General features: G+C 32.1%; 1 protein-coding gene across 5 annotated transcripts in view; it reads right to left on the bottom strand.

The window, feature by feature from the left end:
• LOC106463110 (chordin-like protein 1) overlaps positions 1-20,451 on the bottom strand; it is a 61,850-nt gene that overhangs the window by 2,105 nt on the left and 39,294 nt on the right. For 4 of the 5 annotated variants that reach the window (XM_022390527.1, XM_022390526.1, XM_013923080.2 and 1 more), the window contains 6 exons: positions 18,326-18,419; positions 12,049-12,123; positions 8,483-8,580; positions 6,116-6,221; positions 4,693-4,905; positions 1,678-1,776 (listed from right to left, as the gene is read on the bottom strand). In XM_022390527.1, coding sequence (XP_022246235.1) covers positions 1,678-1,776; positions 4,693-4,905; positions 6,116-6,221; positions 8,483-8,580; positions 12,049-12,123; positions 18,326-18,419 — 685 coding nt within the window. The remainder of the gene's footprint in view (positions 1-1,677; positions 1,777-4,692; positions 4,906-6,115; positions 6,222-8,482; positions 8,581-12,048; positions 12,124-18,325; positions 18,420-20,451) is intronic. The other variant, XM_013923081.2, reaches the window with a different exon arrangement.

Genomic DNA, 20,451 nt, shown 5'->3' with positions numbered 1-20,451 from the left:
AAAATAAACTAAAATCAAGTAATCTCATCTGACCACATACCAAAAATCGCTAAATAGACTAAAATCAAGTAATCCTATCTGACCACATACCAAAAATCGCGAAATAGACTAAAATCAAGTAATCTCATCTGACCACATACCAAAAATCGCCAAATAGACTAAACTCAAGTAACCCCATCCGACCACATACCAACAATCGCCAAATAGACTAAACTCAAGTTATCCCATCTGACCACATACCAACAATCGCCAAATAGACTAAATCAAGTAATCCCATCCGACCACATACCAACAATCGCCAAATAGATTAAAATCAAGTTATCCCATCTGACCACATAACAACAATCGCCAAATAGACTAAAATCAAGTTATCCCATCTGACCACATACCAACAGTCGCCAAATAGACTAAAATCAAGTTATCCCATCTGACCACATACCAACAATCGCCAAATAGACTAAACTCAAGTAATCCCATCCGACCACATACCCGTCAAGTACACCGATATAGTTGCAGCTTAAACGTCGAACTTAGAAGCTGATATTTACGTCTTATATTGACACCGCGGTCTTCTGCAGAAACTGCGGTTTTCGGAGAATAGTGCCTAATCATGGCCATCAGACTAAACATGGCTGACGATGAATGAAATAGTTCCAAGAGAAACACGGAATCTAAAGCATCGATCTTATTAAATGAAATTTATTTCAGTAAAATGCAAAAGAAAACAGATCTTCAATGGAACTTTTATAACTCTCGATTAGAATATTCAAAATATCATTTTCACTCCGGCCATAAAAACATAGAGTAAAAAAACCATCACAGCTATCGGATACAAAATGATACATCGTACAAATACAAGAAAGTCACGCATATAGTTAATTCAAAAGTTTTTGGAATTCATTTTTGGTCACTTTAACTTTCGGTTCCCTTTCAACAGAGTGTAATAATGAGTATGAAAATATATATCTTGAAGATGTTTCAAAAATATGTAACAGACCTGCCATTTAGAGCACAGCAAAATCACAAACAATAACACATCAACGTACACACCCATTACGCACATTTTCGATATTTGACAATGCTGATTCCAGAGATATACTAATTACTAAATACTTAAAGCAATATAAGATTGTTTGTTTTGTTGTTAATCGCAAAGTGCGCAATTAACTATATGTATTGCACGCACAGCAAGGATTGAACTTCTAATTTAAGCCGTCACGCGAAAAAAAGTAGAATAATATCTTATTCTTTCACATAAAAAATTATAGCATTCAAACTCATTTCTCTTAACTGTATTGATACCTCTTCTTTAAATTCACAAATTCTCGCATAATCGATGTTCATTAATCAAGGATTAAACATATAATTGATCGATAATTGAAAGTTCGTAATCAATATAAAATACATCGATACAATTCACATATTTCAAGAAAGTTGTATTTTTATTTTATTATTACAAACAACATTTTTAAAGTGTGTGTTTTAATTATATAAGTACTCTAATGTAATTTATCCAAATTAAAGTTTTTCCCTAAAGCTTGGTATACGAAAACGTTAAACAGGCTAACTTCAAAGTCATCAAATGATCTAGATGTGTTTAGAAACCATGTAGTTTAAATGAGTTTTAACAGATGGTTTTGTATAGTCTACATCTGCATCACATAGGCATATACATACTTGACTTAGTAGATCCCAGTAGTTTGAACTTGAATGTTTTCTGTACTTCGGAAAATTCAGATTGTGTCAAGTGTTGTTCTGAAAAGTCTCCCATTTCATCTAGGTAAGATATGATAACATAATTATATCAAAATATTCGTTATTACAAAATACATTAGTAAATATGTTGAACACTTTACTCAAAATTGTAATTCACCTGGCATTTTAAGGAACTACTTTCTAAATAGGATGTTATGGATTCCAAATAAATTGTTTAAGAATATTGTTTATTTTACCGCCCTCTAATCAATGTAAAGTGGCTAATAAATATTGTGCAGCTAGTTTTTGATAGAATATCTCATTTTTCTGGATCAAACTGGATATTACTGAGGATCATGGTAGTTTTGATATATACATAAATACATACATACATACATATTTGCAATCAAAAGGTTTGTAAATCATACGAGAAGTGTTATGAAATGAAATTACAATCATTTGAATACTTTGCAATATTTAATGCTTCGTACACAGCGCTTAACATATACACTTTTACGCTTTTGAAAGGAAAACTAGTACAACAAAAAATTTGTTTAGTTAAACTATCAAAACTTAAAATATGCTGGTGCTAATTATCAGTCATATCAAAAGAAGTTAACAAACAAGAAAATGAAAACAATGTGATCGTAAATCACTAAATGACTGTTTCACGCATTACATTATTCACTTCGAAAAATTCTCCATTTACTCTAACGTGTTCTCAAGTCTTAAAATATGTTCAAGTAAAAACCAAACAAACAAGAAAATTAAAGATTTTTTTCTGGCTTATACGGTGGGTAAGCAGTTTGGGGAAAAACGTGCAAGTAATAGTTTTTGTGTGTTAGTCTCTAGATTGACAAAGGCAATTGTACTGTTGTGAACATGACAGACTGTGAAATGAACATTAAACTATATTATTCAGGTTATTAACAATTTTGAGCGACTAAAATCAGATCCAACAAACAAGACAGAAAATCAAGTTGAACAAATACTTAAACACACGAAAGTAGATTGCTGAGTGAGGGAAATTTCAGGCATCTGAAAGCCATGTCATATCAGAGCTCCAGAAATTTTTGGTATCTCAAAAATTCACAAAGGAGTACCTCTGTCCAACTGAGTGTGCATTGACTCACCGACATATCAACATAAATTTAACACCATCGTCATGGCAACCATCATCCTTCACCCAGGTCTTTTCTGCTTCGAACAGACGCTAGATAGGATCCAAATAGGTAAGACAGGTTTATTAGAAAATTTATATATGGCATCGCTTTATTTTTTTTATCAGAACTCCGAATTCACATGCACTTAATGTTGTCATGAGGAAAGTGAAGAATGATGAAACCCTCAATCAGCACACACACACACACATATCTGTACCTAGGATTAACTAGGTAATTACTCATACTATGTTTGAGCTGAAACTACTTCTCGTGGATATAAAGTACTTCAGAATGATCGATAGAACACCAATAGAGTTACCACTTCGATGGATCTTCAGTGAGTTGTGTAAAAAAATGCTTGAGAGTGAGCAACTTCAAAACCTGAAATTATGTTTCGTTTTGTGGATGAAATTTCTAGAGTGGCCAAATTCAACAAACTAAAAGAGTTTCACAACCATCATTAGTCATCACCAGTTTACCAATTTCAAGTGAGAATAATATAAGACAGATCTTTAAAATCAAGTGTACTATCACTCAAGTACCACAAAAACTGGAATACTAACGAACGTAATACTGAGATTAATATCACAATATCTACATGAACAATTTTTATATAACATCAGGGCGATTTTTGAAGTCAATTGTTGTCTTAAAGTCTGCATTAAACAAGCTATTTAACCCAGCAAGTGTCAGCAAAAAGTTGCCACAAATAAACAAGACGACCAGTTTTACTTCTCACTGCTGTACGTTCTTGGAATAGTAAAAAGTTGAAAAGGATTCAGAGTGAATGTAAGTTTCAGGTTTAAACTAAAGCTACTCAACTTAGTATGAAGAGTGAAAACTCGTATAAAATACGAAAATGGGGAGAAACTAGCATGGTGTTTAATTTGTAGCTTCTGTAAAGACTACGTTGGTGAAATAGGACAAACAAGGGAAATAAAAACATCGTTATGATGTAAGATCCGCGAATTTTGAAAAACAGCAGTCGCCAACCATACCTGACAGTACAGTGAGAACGTGCTACAAAATAAAACTCAAGACTCACATGTTGTAATCAATCATTCCAAGAGACGACTTAAGGAAGCCATAACGATAAGAAAGATTAAAGCGAGCCATTAAAAGGTATGAATAGAACTGGTAGAACAGACATTCACCTTGAAAAGAAAGATTTGTTAGAAACAGAATAAATGTACGTAATTTTAGGAATTCTTTGTGTAATTTTTATGTTTATTAATCTATAATTTCCAAACATGTTATTTTATATGAATTGGTGTAGATTGAATCTAATGTATTGCGTACTTTATCGTTAAACAATGTACAACAGCGTATTCATATTACTTATTTCTGTATCGCATGAATTAGATTCTTTAACTGTCGGCTACGTTTAAAATTTTCTTTCAGTGCGTCTTCGGCTCTTATTTATTGTTCCTAATTACAAGTAAAACCGACAGGTTAACATGGTCTACCAGCATGCAAATGTGAATCCTTTTTATATTCTAAATTAGTGCTGACAGATATAAGCAGATAAAATAATTCCCCTGCTTAGTTGCCAAACAAGATAACCAATAATTAATTAAAAGATCATATATTAACGTACATTTACGTCAGATTAACCTAAACATAAATGTTCCTGAAAATAAAAGGGGAAAGGATCTACCGACAAAAGGTCTCGGATCCTCAACGGCTCCATTTCAAGGGTCTCTTGTCCAATCAATTTATTAAGATTGTTATCAAACACAGAACACATATTTGTGTAAGTATTTAAGTGTTAACTAATGGCCCATTTCAGGATTGCTTTGAGTGTTTAGAAATTATCATCAAGTCTTCGTCTTACCTTCCTTTGTTGCCCAAGACAAAAGTCTAATGTTTCCTCTGTCTTTTAACTTCAGAAAAGCGAACTGATAATAACCACTTTTAACAATGAAAGCACGGTTTTTGAAGACTATGTAGTTTCGTCGTTTAGATACGCACAGTTTTTTGTTCTGTGGCATTTCTCCTACAGAAAAACCGGACTGAACAGAACCGACCACTGGGGGAACTTGGTCGTCTGTAAAAATTGGAAACTTATCAGGCACTTTGTTAGTAAAATAAATTAATTTTATATTCACACTGAAACTGTTTCAATATTTATATACGTAAATACCAATTATTTTCTGTCTTCCAACTAAAGGAAGACTTCTCTTTTAAACCAGTTTGTCTCATTTAAGAATTATTATCTAGATCTACAGTAAATAAATAAAGCTATATAAATGAGCAATAAATTAGTTTAATTAAACATAATTTATATTTCAGACTTAAGCTTAACCTAGAATTAAAAACGAGATTACTTTATGGTAATATTTGATTTCCTGTAAATATTTTAATTAGTCGCAGTTGGAAAGTGCTTTTTACAAAAAGTTGAAACAAGCGATAATTGCTCGTTTTAGTCTTTATATGGACAACGGATACAGGCCAAACCAAGTTTAATAACTGGTTTCCATACCAATTAGTTCTGTTTAGTTTGTAGTGTGTTAACTACAATTCATTTGATACTAATTTTTGCCTTAAGTGATATCATGACTTGGACGGGTAAAAATATTACTCATCGCTTATCAATGTTTTATAGGAACAATAATAATGTTCACCTCCACTTTTGAATTTTGTTTATTTTGGACTAACATAACCATCTTTTCTGACTCGAAACCGAGAGAGAAGAGTGAGGAAGGTTTAGTTTTGATGCAGAGTGCCATCTCTATTACTGTATTGACTGCAGAACTTTGACTCTCTAATGGCACAGCGGAATATCTGAGGACTTTCACTGCCAGAAACCGGGTTCGTGGTGGACAGAGTACATTGTGTAGCTTTGTGTTTAACTTCAAATAAACAAAAGCAGAAGTTTGATAGAATCAGGTTTGAGGGTGCAGAAAGGGTGCTCACCTTAGCTCTATTGAGATTATTTTCAAACAACTGCTTCGATACTTTTTTATACGAGACTTGATTAGCAGAAATGGTTCCTTAAACAGTCTAAAAGCATACGTTTTGCATTTACGCCTAATTGGCAACGCGATATTTCTGATTATGTCGTTAGTACAAAAGGCTTCGTTCTGCAATATATTTAAAACTTGAAATAATAGCATTTCTTGTTTAATAACATTGTGTATTAAATTGTTTCAATGATACATTTTTTCCGTTATCCACAATTTTCGAATACCTATTTTTAATTAAAGCTTCCACGTATTTTTGTTAGAATGTATACATTTTTTGCTAGTAATACTGACCTTTGTTTACACATAACGGACAGCAATGACCTATGACCTTCTGAGGTTTATCACACGTGAGTGCTTCTGATGAACAGGTTACACGACCACATTCAATTTTCCCCATCTATAAGAAGACGAGATTTAAGAAAAAAAAACGAATGTACGTTCACATTAATGTGCTTTCCCCCCCCCCTCCTCGATACGAACTACAAACAAATAACACATAATTTAGTCCTGTAATATTTAAAGTTAAAATACGTTTCCTCAAAGAATTTCACAAATAGACAGTTTATGCCGCATATTTATTCTTTCATCAAATAAAGGGTCATTGATAAGGGAAATATTTCATTTATGGGTCGACGTTTCGGTGAAGGCTTTTTAACACTAAGTTACTAGGATGAGATCTACATGACCCCCAGAGATTTATTTCGTTCATAACCAAATTTCGTAGTTTCTAGTAATATTGAGGTTTCTATGCATTCTTATAAGTTACTGAAAGTTTTTATGTACAATGATATACGTTTTAAGACAAATTATATTATGAAGAAAATTCCGTTTTGAGATCTGTGACCCCACCTGGTCTCATTTAAAGATTAAAATAAACTATTGTATGTACAATAATCAACAGCGAAAACAAATTACACAATATGCTCGGAATTAATGCTGCATTTATAAAAAAAATAGATAAGAACTACATACGAAACCGCTTCTATAATATATATAACTCATCACCACAGTTTTCCAATGGCATGAAGTACATAAACAGTCACTTTAAAATAATACCAACATTATCAATAATGGTAATTATTGAAATTTAAAATGAGAGAAAGAAGGTTTTTATTTGAACACTTGACAAAATTCGGTTATTTCTCATGGCTAGATTTTAACAAGTTTAAGAATTTACCATTTTGTTAACAAAGGGTTGGCATGTAATTAAACTCAGCCTCTTTTGGGAACAAAGAGAAGGAAATATGAATACATTAAATCTATTTCACAAAAAAAAATGAGTGTCTATACGGTTAAATTAAATAAATCAAACCTATTTCAGAAAAAAAAAGAGGTGATTAAAATAACTCATCAAAGGATGGTTATTTGGTTAAACTAACCCTGTTTTACAAAAGAAGAAGAGATGGTCAAGTGGTTAAACTAACCATATTTTCGGAAGAAATGGATAACCATGTGGTTAAAGGTAACCTGTTTTAAGAAGAAAAAGATGATCATACGGCCTCAAATAAACCGAGATGAATCAGATATAAAACGTAGTCATAAAACTATCTAGATCTGTAACACATTAATTCTAAGAACCCATGAATATGTTATCAGCAAAGAAGAATATGTTATCACATGTTAATCACATTACATCTGCTATATCCAGTGTCGATGAGGCCTTTCGCCCAATACCAGGGCTTACCAGGTACGCTGAGATATAGAGTAATGTGGCCTAGGCAATATGTATATAATTAATTTTCTTAAGCAACTGTTAGGGTGTAAATCATATTAAGAAAGTGTATTGTACATATTATAAATATTGATATTTAGGTAAGAATTAATAATACAACACTATTTACTTCATTTTAACACCATTTATTTATTATATCTATTTATATTATTACTATTTTACATTAACTGTACTAGAACTGGGTCCTCAAGAGAAATACCAAGGATTCTGATGTTTATTTATTACAATAAGAACTATGGTAATGACAGAAACATAAATCACTTTTACAACTTTGTAAAAAAAAACACCAGCATAATGTATTTATTACATTCACTTAGTACACAAACTCATTACAACGTTACGACCGCCATATATATATGTGTTACCAGTCTAAAAACGTACGTATTCGAGGCTACGCAAGTTGTGTCTTATTCGCATTAGTTCTTCTGAGAGCTGTCTCGCCACTGACTGAACTTATTTATCTCATTTATACCACGAGAAAACTTAGATTGTACGTTTATTATATAGAAATGGACTAATATTTATTTTTCTTATCTAATCACTTCGCAAATGCAGCATTTATTATTTACGTGTTATCTATTTTTTAAAACTATGATTGTTTTTTTTTACTCAAGCTTTAATAAGTAAGTCTTAACCTAATTATAAACCAAACGTCGTGACAAATATATTTATTGATAATGCTGTGGTGTTTTAAAATTGTACTTTTAATTGCTTATGTCTTTTTGAGATTACCATAGTTTTTATTTTATTGGTAAACTAAGATTCCTTGCCAATGAATCTCTCCTGTTGTTTCACCCAAATATCTATGTGGTAGTCAAATCCGTGTAAATATCATTAGAATTGTCAGAAAAGAACGATTGTTTGTTTTAATTATACGTAATAAAAAGGTACACAAAATATCTTACTTTCCATAGATGCTATCGTACCTGGCATTTGCAAATTACACAATCCATCTGTCCTAGTGGACCAATAACAGGATGCCAAGTGGAGCCATGAGGATAACTGAGTCTACCAGAATTACAAGCTAAGATAAAGGGAGTAAAGTCATAGTTAAAAAATACGAACATTTTTGTAATAATAGTAAGAAAGAATACGATCATTGTGTTTAACATTACAGCATTGAGAAGGTAAAGACCCTGTTAAAGGACATTATTAATCACATTCTTCAGTTCATAATCATACAGGTCAATCATATGATGATTAGTCATCTGACCTGAAATACAAATGACATATATATATATATAGATATATAGTGGACTCATGGAAGTTTAAAGTGCTCCAAATTGTTCATTACTAGACCCTTAGAGTAGAAATCTGGATCTTCACTTATGTTGAAAGTCATTGGACAAATGAAAGTTAGACAATTATGGCAGCGATGATTTCCAGACCAATAGTAATCATCTCATAAAGGAAGAAAAACCCGGGATGATGAAACTCATAAAAGAGCTACTTTAAATAGTTACGACTTGTTTCCTATTTTAGTCCATCTTTAAGTTTGTTTTTATTCTGGATAAGAGAAAATCATTTTTTTAAGTTTTGGAAGCGATATAATATTTTTAATTAAAATCCTTATGTTTCAGTCTTGCTATTTTTCTATGAAATATAAACACAATAAGAGATTTCATGTTTAATTTTGCATTAAAATATGCATTTTTAGTGTGTTTCAAAGAAGGTATTTTCTTCACCAAATTAACTAGGTCATACCCTTGGGATGTTTTAAAATTTTGTGAAAATTATTTTTTGATGTTATTCGATTAGAAATATGTTCTGGATATACGCTTTTCAAAATAGAACTATTTTCCTTAAAACTACCAAAACATGATGGAATAAAAGTTACTATACAGTTAGTATTATACGATTGGTATAGTTAATATAACTGGTATTTATGGTTGATGATAAATAAAATATCACGAAAAAAATTAAACCAATTTAATTATTGTTTGTTTCAGAGAAACAGTAATAAATTTAACTATGTTCTAGATGGAATAACTGTATAGTTACTTTTGCCTCGTCCTGCTCAAACACTTGGAAAAGGCAGACCTCCAATTGAAACAAAAACAGAATGTAGCTATCTGTCAGTTCAAACACGCCGCAAGCGTAGGGTACCTGCTCCGAGCGTTAAGCAGATGTTTGTAGTCGCAACTGTGTCAGTATACAGACAGCAGAAACAAACTTCACAAGACTGGTGTGTATACATCACACTCAAGGTAAAGCATAAAACAGCTCATTTGTAACGGTGCCAACAACTAGAACATGTTCAGTAGACCAGCCATATATAGAGTAATATTTCTTTTAGAGGTGAGTTGCTCTCCATCTTACAATTAGATAACAGTCATTGCTCGGTTGGAAAGAACCTGGAACCAGATACAACCCCATTTAGATAATAATACTCGCCTCCACTGTGCTAAGCTCGTTGGCATACTTCTTGAAGATATAAAGGTTGAACAAATAAAGTGTACTGCGCACCCACCGAACTTCAATCCCATAAAGCCTGCATGTGTGGTATCCAAATACCTCATATCTCATTTTCCTGTATACTTTATATCTGCAAAATGTCCTACATTTTAATTTAGAGCATCCTAAATCCGGTCGATTAAATTAAGCCCATTTCTTACGTTCCGTAGCATAATCTATCTAGTGTATTGTAATTTACTGTACTTTGTTTGTAGAAAACTTCTCTATGATTGTCATATGGAGCAGAGATGTTTTTGGATTCTTGTGATTTGGTTTTCTGGCTTGTCAGCAACAAGCGCAATTTTTGGCGTTTTCAGATAGATTTGTTCTGCTGTTGTTACGATTTGTAGCTTATACGATCACATTAATTAGTGTTTAGTTATACAATTAGTAGATAATTAATAAAGGCGATCTTATAGGCTAGGGTTTAAACGCAAAAAAAATACAGGCGAAATATTATAAAACCAATATTGCTGCTCGAAATCATAGGTGTGTAAAAATAGCATTTCAGGTAGATGAGATAGGTGGACAAATTAAGAAAAATGTGGAAAAATATCTGTAGTTAACTTGTTTTTAATAACGACCTTATGGGCTACTAATCATGGCATCGACTGATATGCATGATCGTCACAACTTTACCGTAAGTGCTTAGATTTGTCGTGATCCTGAAAGAATCAATACACGCGAGTGAAGTCTTCTCTTCATTGGTTCGTTTCTTCTGACGTCTGCTGATCATGTGTACTTGAAATTCATTTTCAATAAATATTATTGTCATCTAGCTTTTATCAAATATCATTGTATTTTATTATCACTATTCTTTTCATTCAAATGAAGTTTAATTTCTTCATTTATTTTTACGTTTCAGTCTTAAACCATAAATAAAAAGTAATGACATTAACCAATCAAGTATTCTTTTGTTTTCTTTGCACCAATAGAGTATCTTGTTTTAATTTCAACTTGACATCGTGTCTTGTCTCATTTAATCCTCCCAAAACAAATGAAACCTTACGTTTGGTTTATTCATGAAGTTCTACAGATAGAATGCTTTTGGGAGACATGTCACAACGCCTCAAGCGACCCCAGGTAACCAAATACGTCTTAAAAACAGCTCTTTCACACAAGTGAACTTTATCAACACTTTGATTCTAAGCAAGCACAATCGATGCTAAGTTGCCTTACTGTGCGTTGGTACTACACTTCGTCATAAACTACGTATACAGAAATAAAACTAGCTCTACCAACTATTCTTTTACACGGGACATCACAAGACAGATAATCAGATCCCTGATTTACGTATAAAAAAGTAGCTGAACGGGTATTTAACAGTTTATATGAGTGTCTTTGCGTTTTGGTAAAACATTATAATTTTCAATCATTTTTTGTTTTGCTATACTTTACAGGTTGAATATTGGAGTGCCATAATTTCCTTTAAGATTAGTATCAGGTTATTAGAGTATTTCTCAAATTATAATTAGTTTACACTATATATTCGTACTAATATTAGTTCTCCATGTTACCCATTTCAAACTAATATCACTTTACGACACTATCATTTTAGAACGATATTAACTAATCATATTTTGTTTCGGATTGATATGGGTTTACGACAACAATATATTAAATTCAAACCAAACGTATACCAATATTTTTGTTGTGTGACAACGATCACACCAAGGTATTATTTTGTATTAACCTCAAGTCAACCACAGTATCCTCCCAGTTAATATTTAAGATACTTGGAAAATCCGTAAAGTAAAAAAAAAAGCAAATCATGGTATTGTCAGTTGTGATTTATCTTCCAAATTTACATAAATGTAAAAGTATACAATAATAATAATAAATAATATTAATTACGAGTAAGAGGCAAACTACAAAAGAATTATATGACCCTTGGGTCATCAGTTGGGTACTCTCACTGTTAGAGGTGTTCTTGTCCCTTATTTAACTTAAATGCAGGGAATTAGATTTTTTCTCTCTTTTAAATATGAAGTCTATGTAACTTAGTAGGTCTTATAGTTTTATGTAGTTAATCACTTACTTGTCCCGCCTCCTGAAGTCTGGAAAGTTACCAAAAGGTTATCCTCAGATATATCTTGCTGCTCTGGGCGGACGACTGTAATAATTAATGACAATATTTTTATTTTAACAATTTCTTGCTGGTTGAAGAAATATAGATATGTTATCTCCTGAGAAATAAAAACATTCAATATCTTCTTTAACTTTGCTGCAACACCTATGGGCAATCTTAAGAAGAAAATTTGGGAATGACAGCTGTTAAAGTACATAATATGTTAACAAAGTTATTAAATGAGAGTTACAAAGAAAACAGTAGCACAAAAAGAATTCCGAAGATGATTAGCATCTCACAAATTTCAGAACAGAATTCTCAAAATGTTCTGTCAACCAATATTTCAGAGTACAGTTATTTTCTTCAGTATTGTATACAACTATTGGAACTCCAATGAAAGTAACTTGTATATTTCAGAAGCAGCTTTTTACATTCTTGCGCAATCCTCAGAATATTTTTCTTGTAGTGTTAGATAGATACAAATAAACATTCACTTGTTTTACATAAATATGGAGAAAATGTCACAATCTTGCTGGAAATAATATTTGAATGTTTTAAAAAATAGACTTTCACTACTGGCAGTCTTGAAAGCGCAACATCTGCACATTTAAAGTCAGAACAGAATAACTACAAAACCTTGAGAAAAATATAATTCACACATTTTACGTACGTTTAGGGGACATCATCAGTAGATCTGAAAATCTAATAATAAATATATATATATATATTCACAGAGAGTAGATTGGGACTGTCTTCCTATGTCTAGGGCAGGTTTGGAATATTTACATGGGTTTGATAGGGACAACATAATCTGATAGGAAAAACAGCACACAGTCAAATGAGTTGGGGGGGGTCTTTTCGAAAGTTCATAACACCTTTTTTGCTTAAATCAATCAAGAATGATAATGCATTTCGTGTTTAAAATTTTCAATTTTTTTACGACAGCAATGCTATCAAAATTGGTTATTTTTTATTTTTTGCTGAAAAAAACACAGAAATAAGAATATAGTGTACAAGGTAGAGTAACAACAATGTATATTACTTCAATTTTGGAAGAGGAACAGTAAAGATAAAGTAACAACAATGTTCATTACTTCAATTTTGGAACTGAAACGGTAAAGCAGTGTGAAGGAATAGCAGTATTTTTGAAACAATTATCTAAAAATAATTGTAATTCAGATTAAAAACCACATACAATAGCGAAATAATGCATCTTTAACTGTATTTACAGATTTAAGGTTATTTGTTCGTTTTAGCGCAAATGTATATAATGGATTATCTGTGGACTGTTCACGGCGGAGAATTAAACCCTGGATTTTAATGTTTAAGTCTATAAATTTTCCGTTAAACCACCGGAGGACTATAGATTTCAAAGTGCAATACTTTATTTTGGAGGGATACCAATAAGATTATTTTCAACAACGCTTTTTATTCCGATAGTTTATCACGATCACGTGACATAAAACTCGTAAATCTTACGGAACACACACTTTAAAATAGTCGAAAGATCACACTGTTATAAAATTAAGGAACATCACGTACGGAAAAAATATATAGTCAAATGGATGCTAAACTTTTTAACCTTCAGAGATAACTAATACGATGTGACTAACCAAACTAACAAAATTACTTTTTCCCTGCCACGTTTATAGATTAACAACTCTCCCAGTTCGAGGTTTAATTTTAGATACACAGTTGGTATGGTGTAATTACTTACGTCTTACTTACTATTTGTCATATCAACATGAATATTTATAAAGATCAGTACTTGAAATATTTCACAGATGTTTGTGTTCTCAGTCTCTAAGAAGTGATGAAGAACAGTTAAACAACAATTTAAATTTTGTTAAAGTACATCCAGAAATTGGTGTTGATGCCCATTCTAATTAATACATCGTTGAAAAAATATGTAGTTAACTTAAGTTACAAAGATTTTTAGCCATATACGACGCACTCTTTTCACATGCCCAAATATCCCAAATATACAAAATAATCGAGCGTTTTCCATAAGCTGAAAACGCGTGACGTCATAAGCGTCAGTCACCTCAAAGCAGTACAACCAGTTCACTGCGTGGTATGATTATTTCTATTTTCTATTTGTTGTTTTTTGTTGTTGTTAGATTGATGAATTTTGTGCAGAGCTAATAGAGGGCTAATTGCGTTAGCTGCCTCTAATTTTGAAACGATAGACTAGAGCAGCGTTTCCCAAATGTTTTTGGCCACGGAACATTTTTCAGCTGAGAAAAAGCTTACGGAACACTAGACACTTGAAATATCGGTGTAGAGGGTATGTTGCGCACGCAGCACTTTCTAGATTAGTATATTATTCATTTGTTTATTTAATCAAAGTACATATTAATGAATTTTTACATTTTTATGTTTATAATATATTTTAGGTATAAACCTCTCTACTAAGATATTATGTAGAATAGATATGGCATCTTCTATAATTCTTCTTCAATGTGAATCGATATTATCTAATTCTAATACATAGGAAAATATTTCATAATAAGTTATGATCGTACACATTTAAAATCATGATTTTCTCACAGAGAACTAACAGTCTCGGACGGAACATAGTTTGGGAAACACTGGACTAGAGGGAAGGCAAGATAGTCAACAGCACCCATCGCCAACTCTTGGGCTACTTTTTACCAACGAATAGTGGGATTGACCACAAAATTATAACGCTCTCAAGGCTGAACAGGCGAGCATTTTCGGCGATGGGATTCGATTTCACGATATGTAGATTTGAGTCGAGCGCTCCAACCATCTGGTCATGCCAGGCTTTATTTTCAATGAGTTTGCTGATTTTTTTCCTATCGAAATTGTCTCTTCGTATTACGAATTTTTTTTTATTTCTAGCGTTTGGTTGTAATAATAGAACAAGCACACGTCCATTAAATGTTGTTGTTTTGTTTCGGCCACAAGAAAACCTGGTTTAATAACATGTAAAAAGCATACTTTACAAGTATAACAAAACATAGTCGACCCAGCTCTGCACTTTTTCTCAGAAAACATGTTTTAACCGTGATCTCATAAAAATTGACAGAAATGAAATATTCAGATACAATAGTACCAGAATTAGAATAAAATCAAATGCCATACCAACAATATTTCCTAGGGTGAATGAAGAGCTGTAAAAAAATGTAAAATGTTTGAGAGGTTTTTTTTTATTGTTTTCTTTTTAACATGAAACCGTGCCAAGATAAGAAATTTTACTTGTTGTCTATGATAGATAAAATACAATTTTAAAATACTTATTAATCCAAAATATAGAACTATTTAACAGCAATTTTTGGTAAGAGTTGTACATGTTTGTAACCTTCCTACGCACGCCCGCCATTGTTTTCTCTAGATCCTCTGGTTAGCTCAAACTTATATAGTTGAATGTTATTAGGATTGAAATTGATATCCATTTGCAATCAAAGATTTAAAAAAAAACTTATCCCGTGACAGTTTTGTTTGTTTTTGTTGTTAAGCGCAAACCTACGTAGTGAACTATCTGCGTTATGCCCATCACTGGTATCGAAACCCGGTTTTTAGCGTCATAAGCACTAACACTTGCCGTTTAGGGACTGGAGGGAGGGGGCGGGCTCCAAAATGGTCTCATTGGGAAAGATAGTCTGGTCTACGTTAGTTTATCATGCCATGCATAATGTTAGGCCGTCTTGGACATCATCAGATCACCTGAGTAGAAGCTAATTAAAATTCGGCAAACATCATAATTTATTATTATAAATGTAAATAATTAGCATATTTTGTGTTTTTAATAATAATAATAATGTAAAACTTTTATTTTGACTATATATATATGTCTTGGGGCATTTTAGCCCCATTGATTCAGAATAAAATATAGTTGTTTAAGTGTCCTTTAAGTAAAATAATAGTTTGTGTATTTATTTACGAAATTTCCAAATGGATTTGCAATACTTATGACCTATTTAATTAAATAATAAATATGTTTATGGCACACCTATTTCTTAGAACATTTACTTGATATCACAGTTTTCAAGGGTCCTACTAATTACCACAAAATAATCACAAAGTAAGAAATAAACTAAATAAACATGACACGTATATATATATATATATAATTCGAGGAAATACGCTTTATTGCCTTACAATGAAGTACTTTATAGTAAGAAAAACCTTTAAAGTGAGAACAAGAAGAAGCAACTCTACTAATGTTTACACTTACACACACGCGTATACATATAACACAGGTAATGGAAATAAATATAAGTATAAGTTTATTGGATAACAAAATATTAACAAAACACTTAACAAAAGATACTGTGGTGAACTGAGAAAACGGCTTAACCCTCATTGTAACGATCCATTTTGACGATTTCTGCAAATGAAATTAAAATGTAGTTTTGGAGAGAATATTTGACCTTATTGCAGGTACGTTTGCTGTAAAGAATAGGATTGGTTTCTTAAAGACTTTGTTTCCCGGTAGGACAGCGATAAACCTACTGTTTTCCAACTCCGCGATGGACACAGCAGATAGCACAACGTGGCTTTGCTTTAAGATAAACGAAAGAACGAGCAGAGCTTAAAGACTAAGATAAAGGCTATATGTACTTATGGCAGTGCTCCAGAATAGAAGGTGACTTATATGCTCTTGGCAGTAAAAGCATTAAATACATAAATGAAAATTGAAAATGTGATATTACTAATTTTTGTTACTTCTAATACTTCCACTTGTTTTAAAATAATATATTAAAACCAGTCAAACGTATAGACAAATCTTCATTACAAGTTAATTACCACAGTTGTATCCAGAGCTTTAAATAGTTATCTCTTTTCGTCGAAGTTCACACAGGTTTGTTCAATTACTTTACAACACAATTTACAAGACAAATTATTCTTCTCTACTCTGTTGTTACAATACAATCTGTGATAATTTCACTTTAAAACAAAAAAGCGCCACTATACGCTTTTTACCGCTAAATTCACAAACACACAATCCGGCTCTATCTATTTATCTAACTAACTAACTGTCTATCTTTGTCTTACTTAACTCTAACTACATTTTGTACGCATATTTATAAACTGACAGGGGCCTAGGACGTTCTATACGCTACACGATAATGTGATGCAATAATACTAAATCGAAACGACGAGAAGAACATAGAAGTGTCTTGTAACATGACGCAATAATACAATAAGTGCCAATTCACAAATATTGAACTACACAACATATCATTCATATACTGCTACGTAAACAAACCTGCTATAAACTATTTGTTTGAAAAAAATAACTCAATTTAACACTCGCGCTATACTTAAATTATCTAAATCGTAACAATCGTATGAAAATTAAACAGTCGTGTATATCTAACAACGACCAGTAAAAAATCACAAAAACAAATTCCATCTAGAAAAGAACGCTTGATTCCTATTCTGCTGAAAGCTGCTATTGTCGTTTTAGAAAAGTTTATTTCTAGTTTGTTAAACAATATGTACACTTTTATACACATTTTACACATCAACAAAACAACAACAAAAAAAAAACAGGGCTTGATTTGGAATAAAGGGGATATTTGTCTTAATAAAAGGTGATTCAAAGGTTTAAAACTACCATGACTTTTCCAAGCCCTACCCGTAAACCTATTCGAAATGCTCAACATCGATACGACAACACAATGTCACAATAAGATTACTTTCATGCGTTCTTACAAGGTTAATGACATTCTATTTAATTAATGTAACAAAAGAAAATGAGACAGTTGATGAAACACAAACGTGGATAAGGAAAAATCATCGTAAGGACGGTACTTATAAATACTATGATGGCGCGTGACTTTGATATCACTAAGGTTTTCAATATCAACTGGATCTAATCAAATAAGCATCACACTTTTTACATTTAACTTACGTTGGTATGTTATCGTAAGTATTTACTGAATGATCGAGGACCTTCTTAAACTTGCACTCTGTCTATGCTACTACTTGCTGACTATACAGGTAAACAGTTTTCACTTCCCGCTTGGAAAAGCACATGACAACCTGTTGTACGTTTGGGTTTATAAAATATATTTATATAAGTTTATAGCATGTAATAATTAATTAACTCACGTCTTCGAAAGTTTACTTCTTCCGTTACTGTAAATAACCAGTTCTACTGAATGGTTGTTCCAAAAACGCTTAAGTATGTCTTGAATTTCAACACAATACACAGAGACATGCAATTACACGAATACTTCACATTATGAAACGTACAATTAGAAGGAAACGTTACCTGGACACACTGGACAGCAGTCGTTGCGATTGTACAGTGGATTCTGGCAAGAGTGACCAGGACAAGTCTTCAATCTGCACAGTATCCTGCCGTTCTATTATTAATTAGAGTTAAACACTACATTACATAAAGTAACCTTGAAATACCGTGCAGAGTATCAATAGTTAAACACCGTATTAGATAAAGTGCCCTTAAAATACCGTTCTGTTAGTATTATGATTTAAACACTGTATTACATAAAAGACCCTTCAAATACCATTCTGTTAGTACGATGATTTAAACACTGTATTACATAAAAGACCCTTCAAATACCGTTCTGTTAGTATGAAAAGCTAAATACTGTACTACATAAAGTACACTTCAAATAATCATGACTACGACTTAGAAAAATAATATGATATATAAACACGAACGTTACCGTTTGGTATGGGCAGTTTCTAATTGAAAATCTTAAGAAATAAATGATTTTCATTATACTCGTTCTTGTTTTGTTCCCACTGAATAATACCCATGATTATTTGACAAAAACATAACTGACATGAAATTTACCTGGTTCTCCAGTAAGTTGCTGTTTGCTTTTATACTATAACAACTTGCATGTTTCTCTAGTGAGTTGCTGTTTGCTTTTATACTATAACAACTTGCATGTTTTTAAAAGCAAACAGCAACTCACTAGAAAGTTGTTATAGTATAAAAGCAAACAGCAACTCACTAGAGAAACATGCAAGTTGTTATAGTACAACTGACTGGAGAAACATGCCTGTTTACTTTTATACTATAACAACTTGCATGTTTCTCCAGTCAGTTGGTGTTTACTTTGGTACTATAACTGTTCACTAAGAATCTTAAAGTTGGAGTATACATACATTTTCTGTAAACACCATTTATTAAAAACAAGGAAAACAAAAATAAACAAGTAAAAAGTAGCTAAACAAACACCTATTAAACTGTTAAAGCAAATTTGAGATTTTATTTCTTCTAAAATGTTGTTTCACTCCACGACAGCGTACATTCTGCTCTGATCTCAACTGACGTTAGGAGTGCGTGAGGACTGAACGTCAGAAATGACTGTTAAGTCATAAAGGAAAACAGCGAATAAACCTAAGAATTAAATGACAATCCATAAATATTTAAAAAGTCATAGAACAAGTATTTCTGTGGCCATAACAAATATGAGCATAAATCTGCATTTGTTTTTGCGCCCGAAACCACTAAAACGTAAAAATGAATTAAAATATTTCTAAATAATAAATAAGACTTAGTTGGATTTTGATGAAGTTTGGAAATTAATGCTGACAAGCATAAATTTTTGAATTTAAGTTGTTGTTGTTTTATCTCAAAGGTTTCAGCCTGGTTTTTAGTGTTGCACACGTATTCTAATTACATTTCCTTGAGTAGTTAGGATTAGGAGTAATATTTCCTTTAAGAAGATAAACGTACCTGAGAATAAATAGTTGATTGCGGCTAAAATCCATTTTTTTAACAAGTCGTGAAGTTAATTTTAGTTTCATGTATATGCATCTATATATAATTAGAAAAGAGAGAAAAAAGGAAAGAAACAAAGGTTACATCATAAGGAAGAATAGCGTGAACTTAACACAGCATATCCAAACCTTAGACGAAAAATAATTAATTGTAATATTACATAGAAAATGAAAGCAAAAACAAAATAGAAACAACGCAGCTACAAAACAAACAAGTACCACCTGGACACACACCATAAGGTGGGTAACTATGCAATGTGCCCTGATTTTTGAGGTACTGGCGGAAGTAAGACCCAAATTGCGTTGGGGTACACCGTCTGTCCAGTTTAGCCTCAGTTTCGCATATCAATAATAATAATAATAATATAATGAAAATAGATAATGAAATAAATAATATAAAGAGCAGATGTGGGGGATGTAGCCCACAACGTCCCACATCTTTGCCACCTTTCGTTTTTTGCAACCAGATGTGGGAAGGTGGCTGCTCAAATTAAAATAAAATAAATTTATTTAAGATGTAAGAAATAATTGGAATACACACATTAATGGGGAAACAGTAAAACTGTCCTTGATGTTAGCATTCCAGCCCCCGTAATGATGTTTGAACATAAATACCATGATGTTAAGGTATTACTATACAAG

This window comes from Limulus polyphemus, unplaced genomic scaffold (genome assembly GCF_000517525.1).
Source record: "Limulus polyphemus unplaced genomic scaffold, Limulus_polyphemus-2.1.2 Scaffold1326, whole genome shotgun sequence".
Classification (NCBI taxonomy): Eukaryota; Metazoa; Arthropoda; class Merostomata; order Xiphosura; family Limulidae; genus Limulus; species Limulus polyphemus.
Note: the sequence above shows the minus strand (reverse complement) of the source record. Positions and strands in the feature narration are given on the sequence as shown.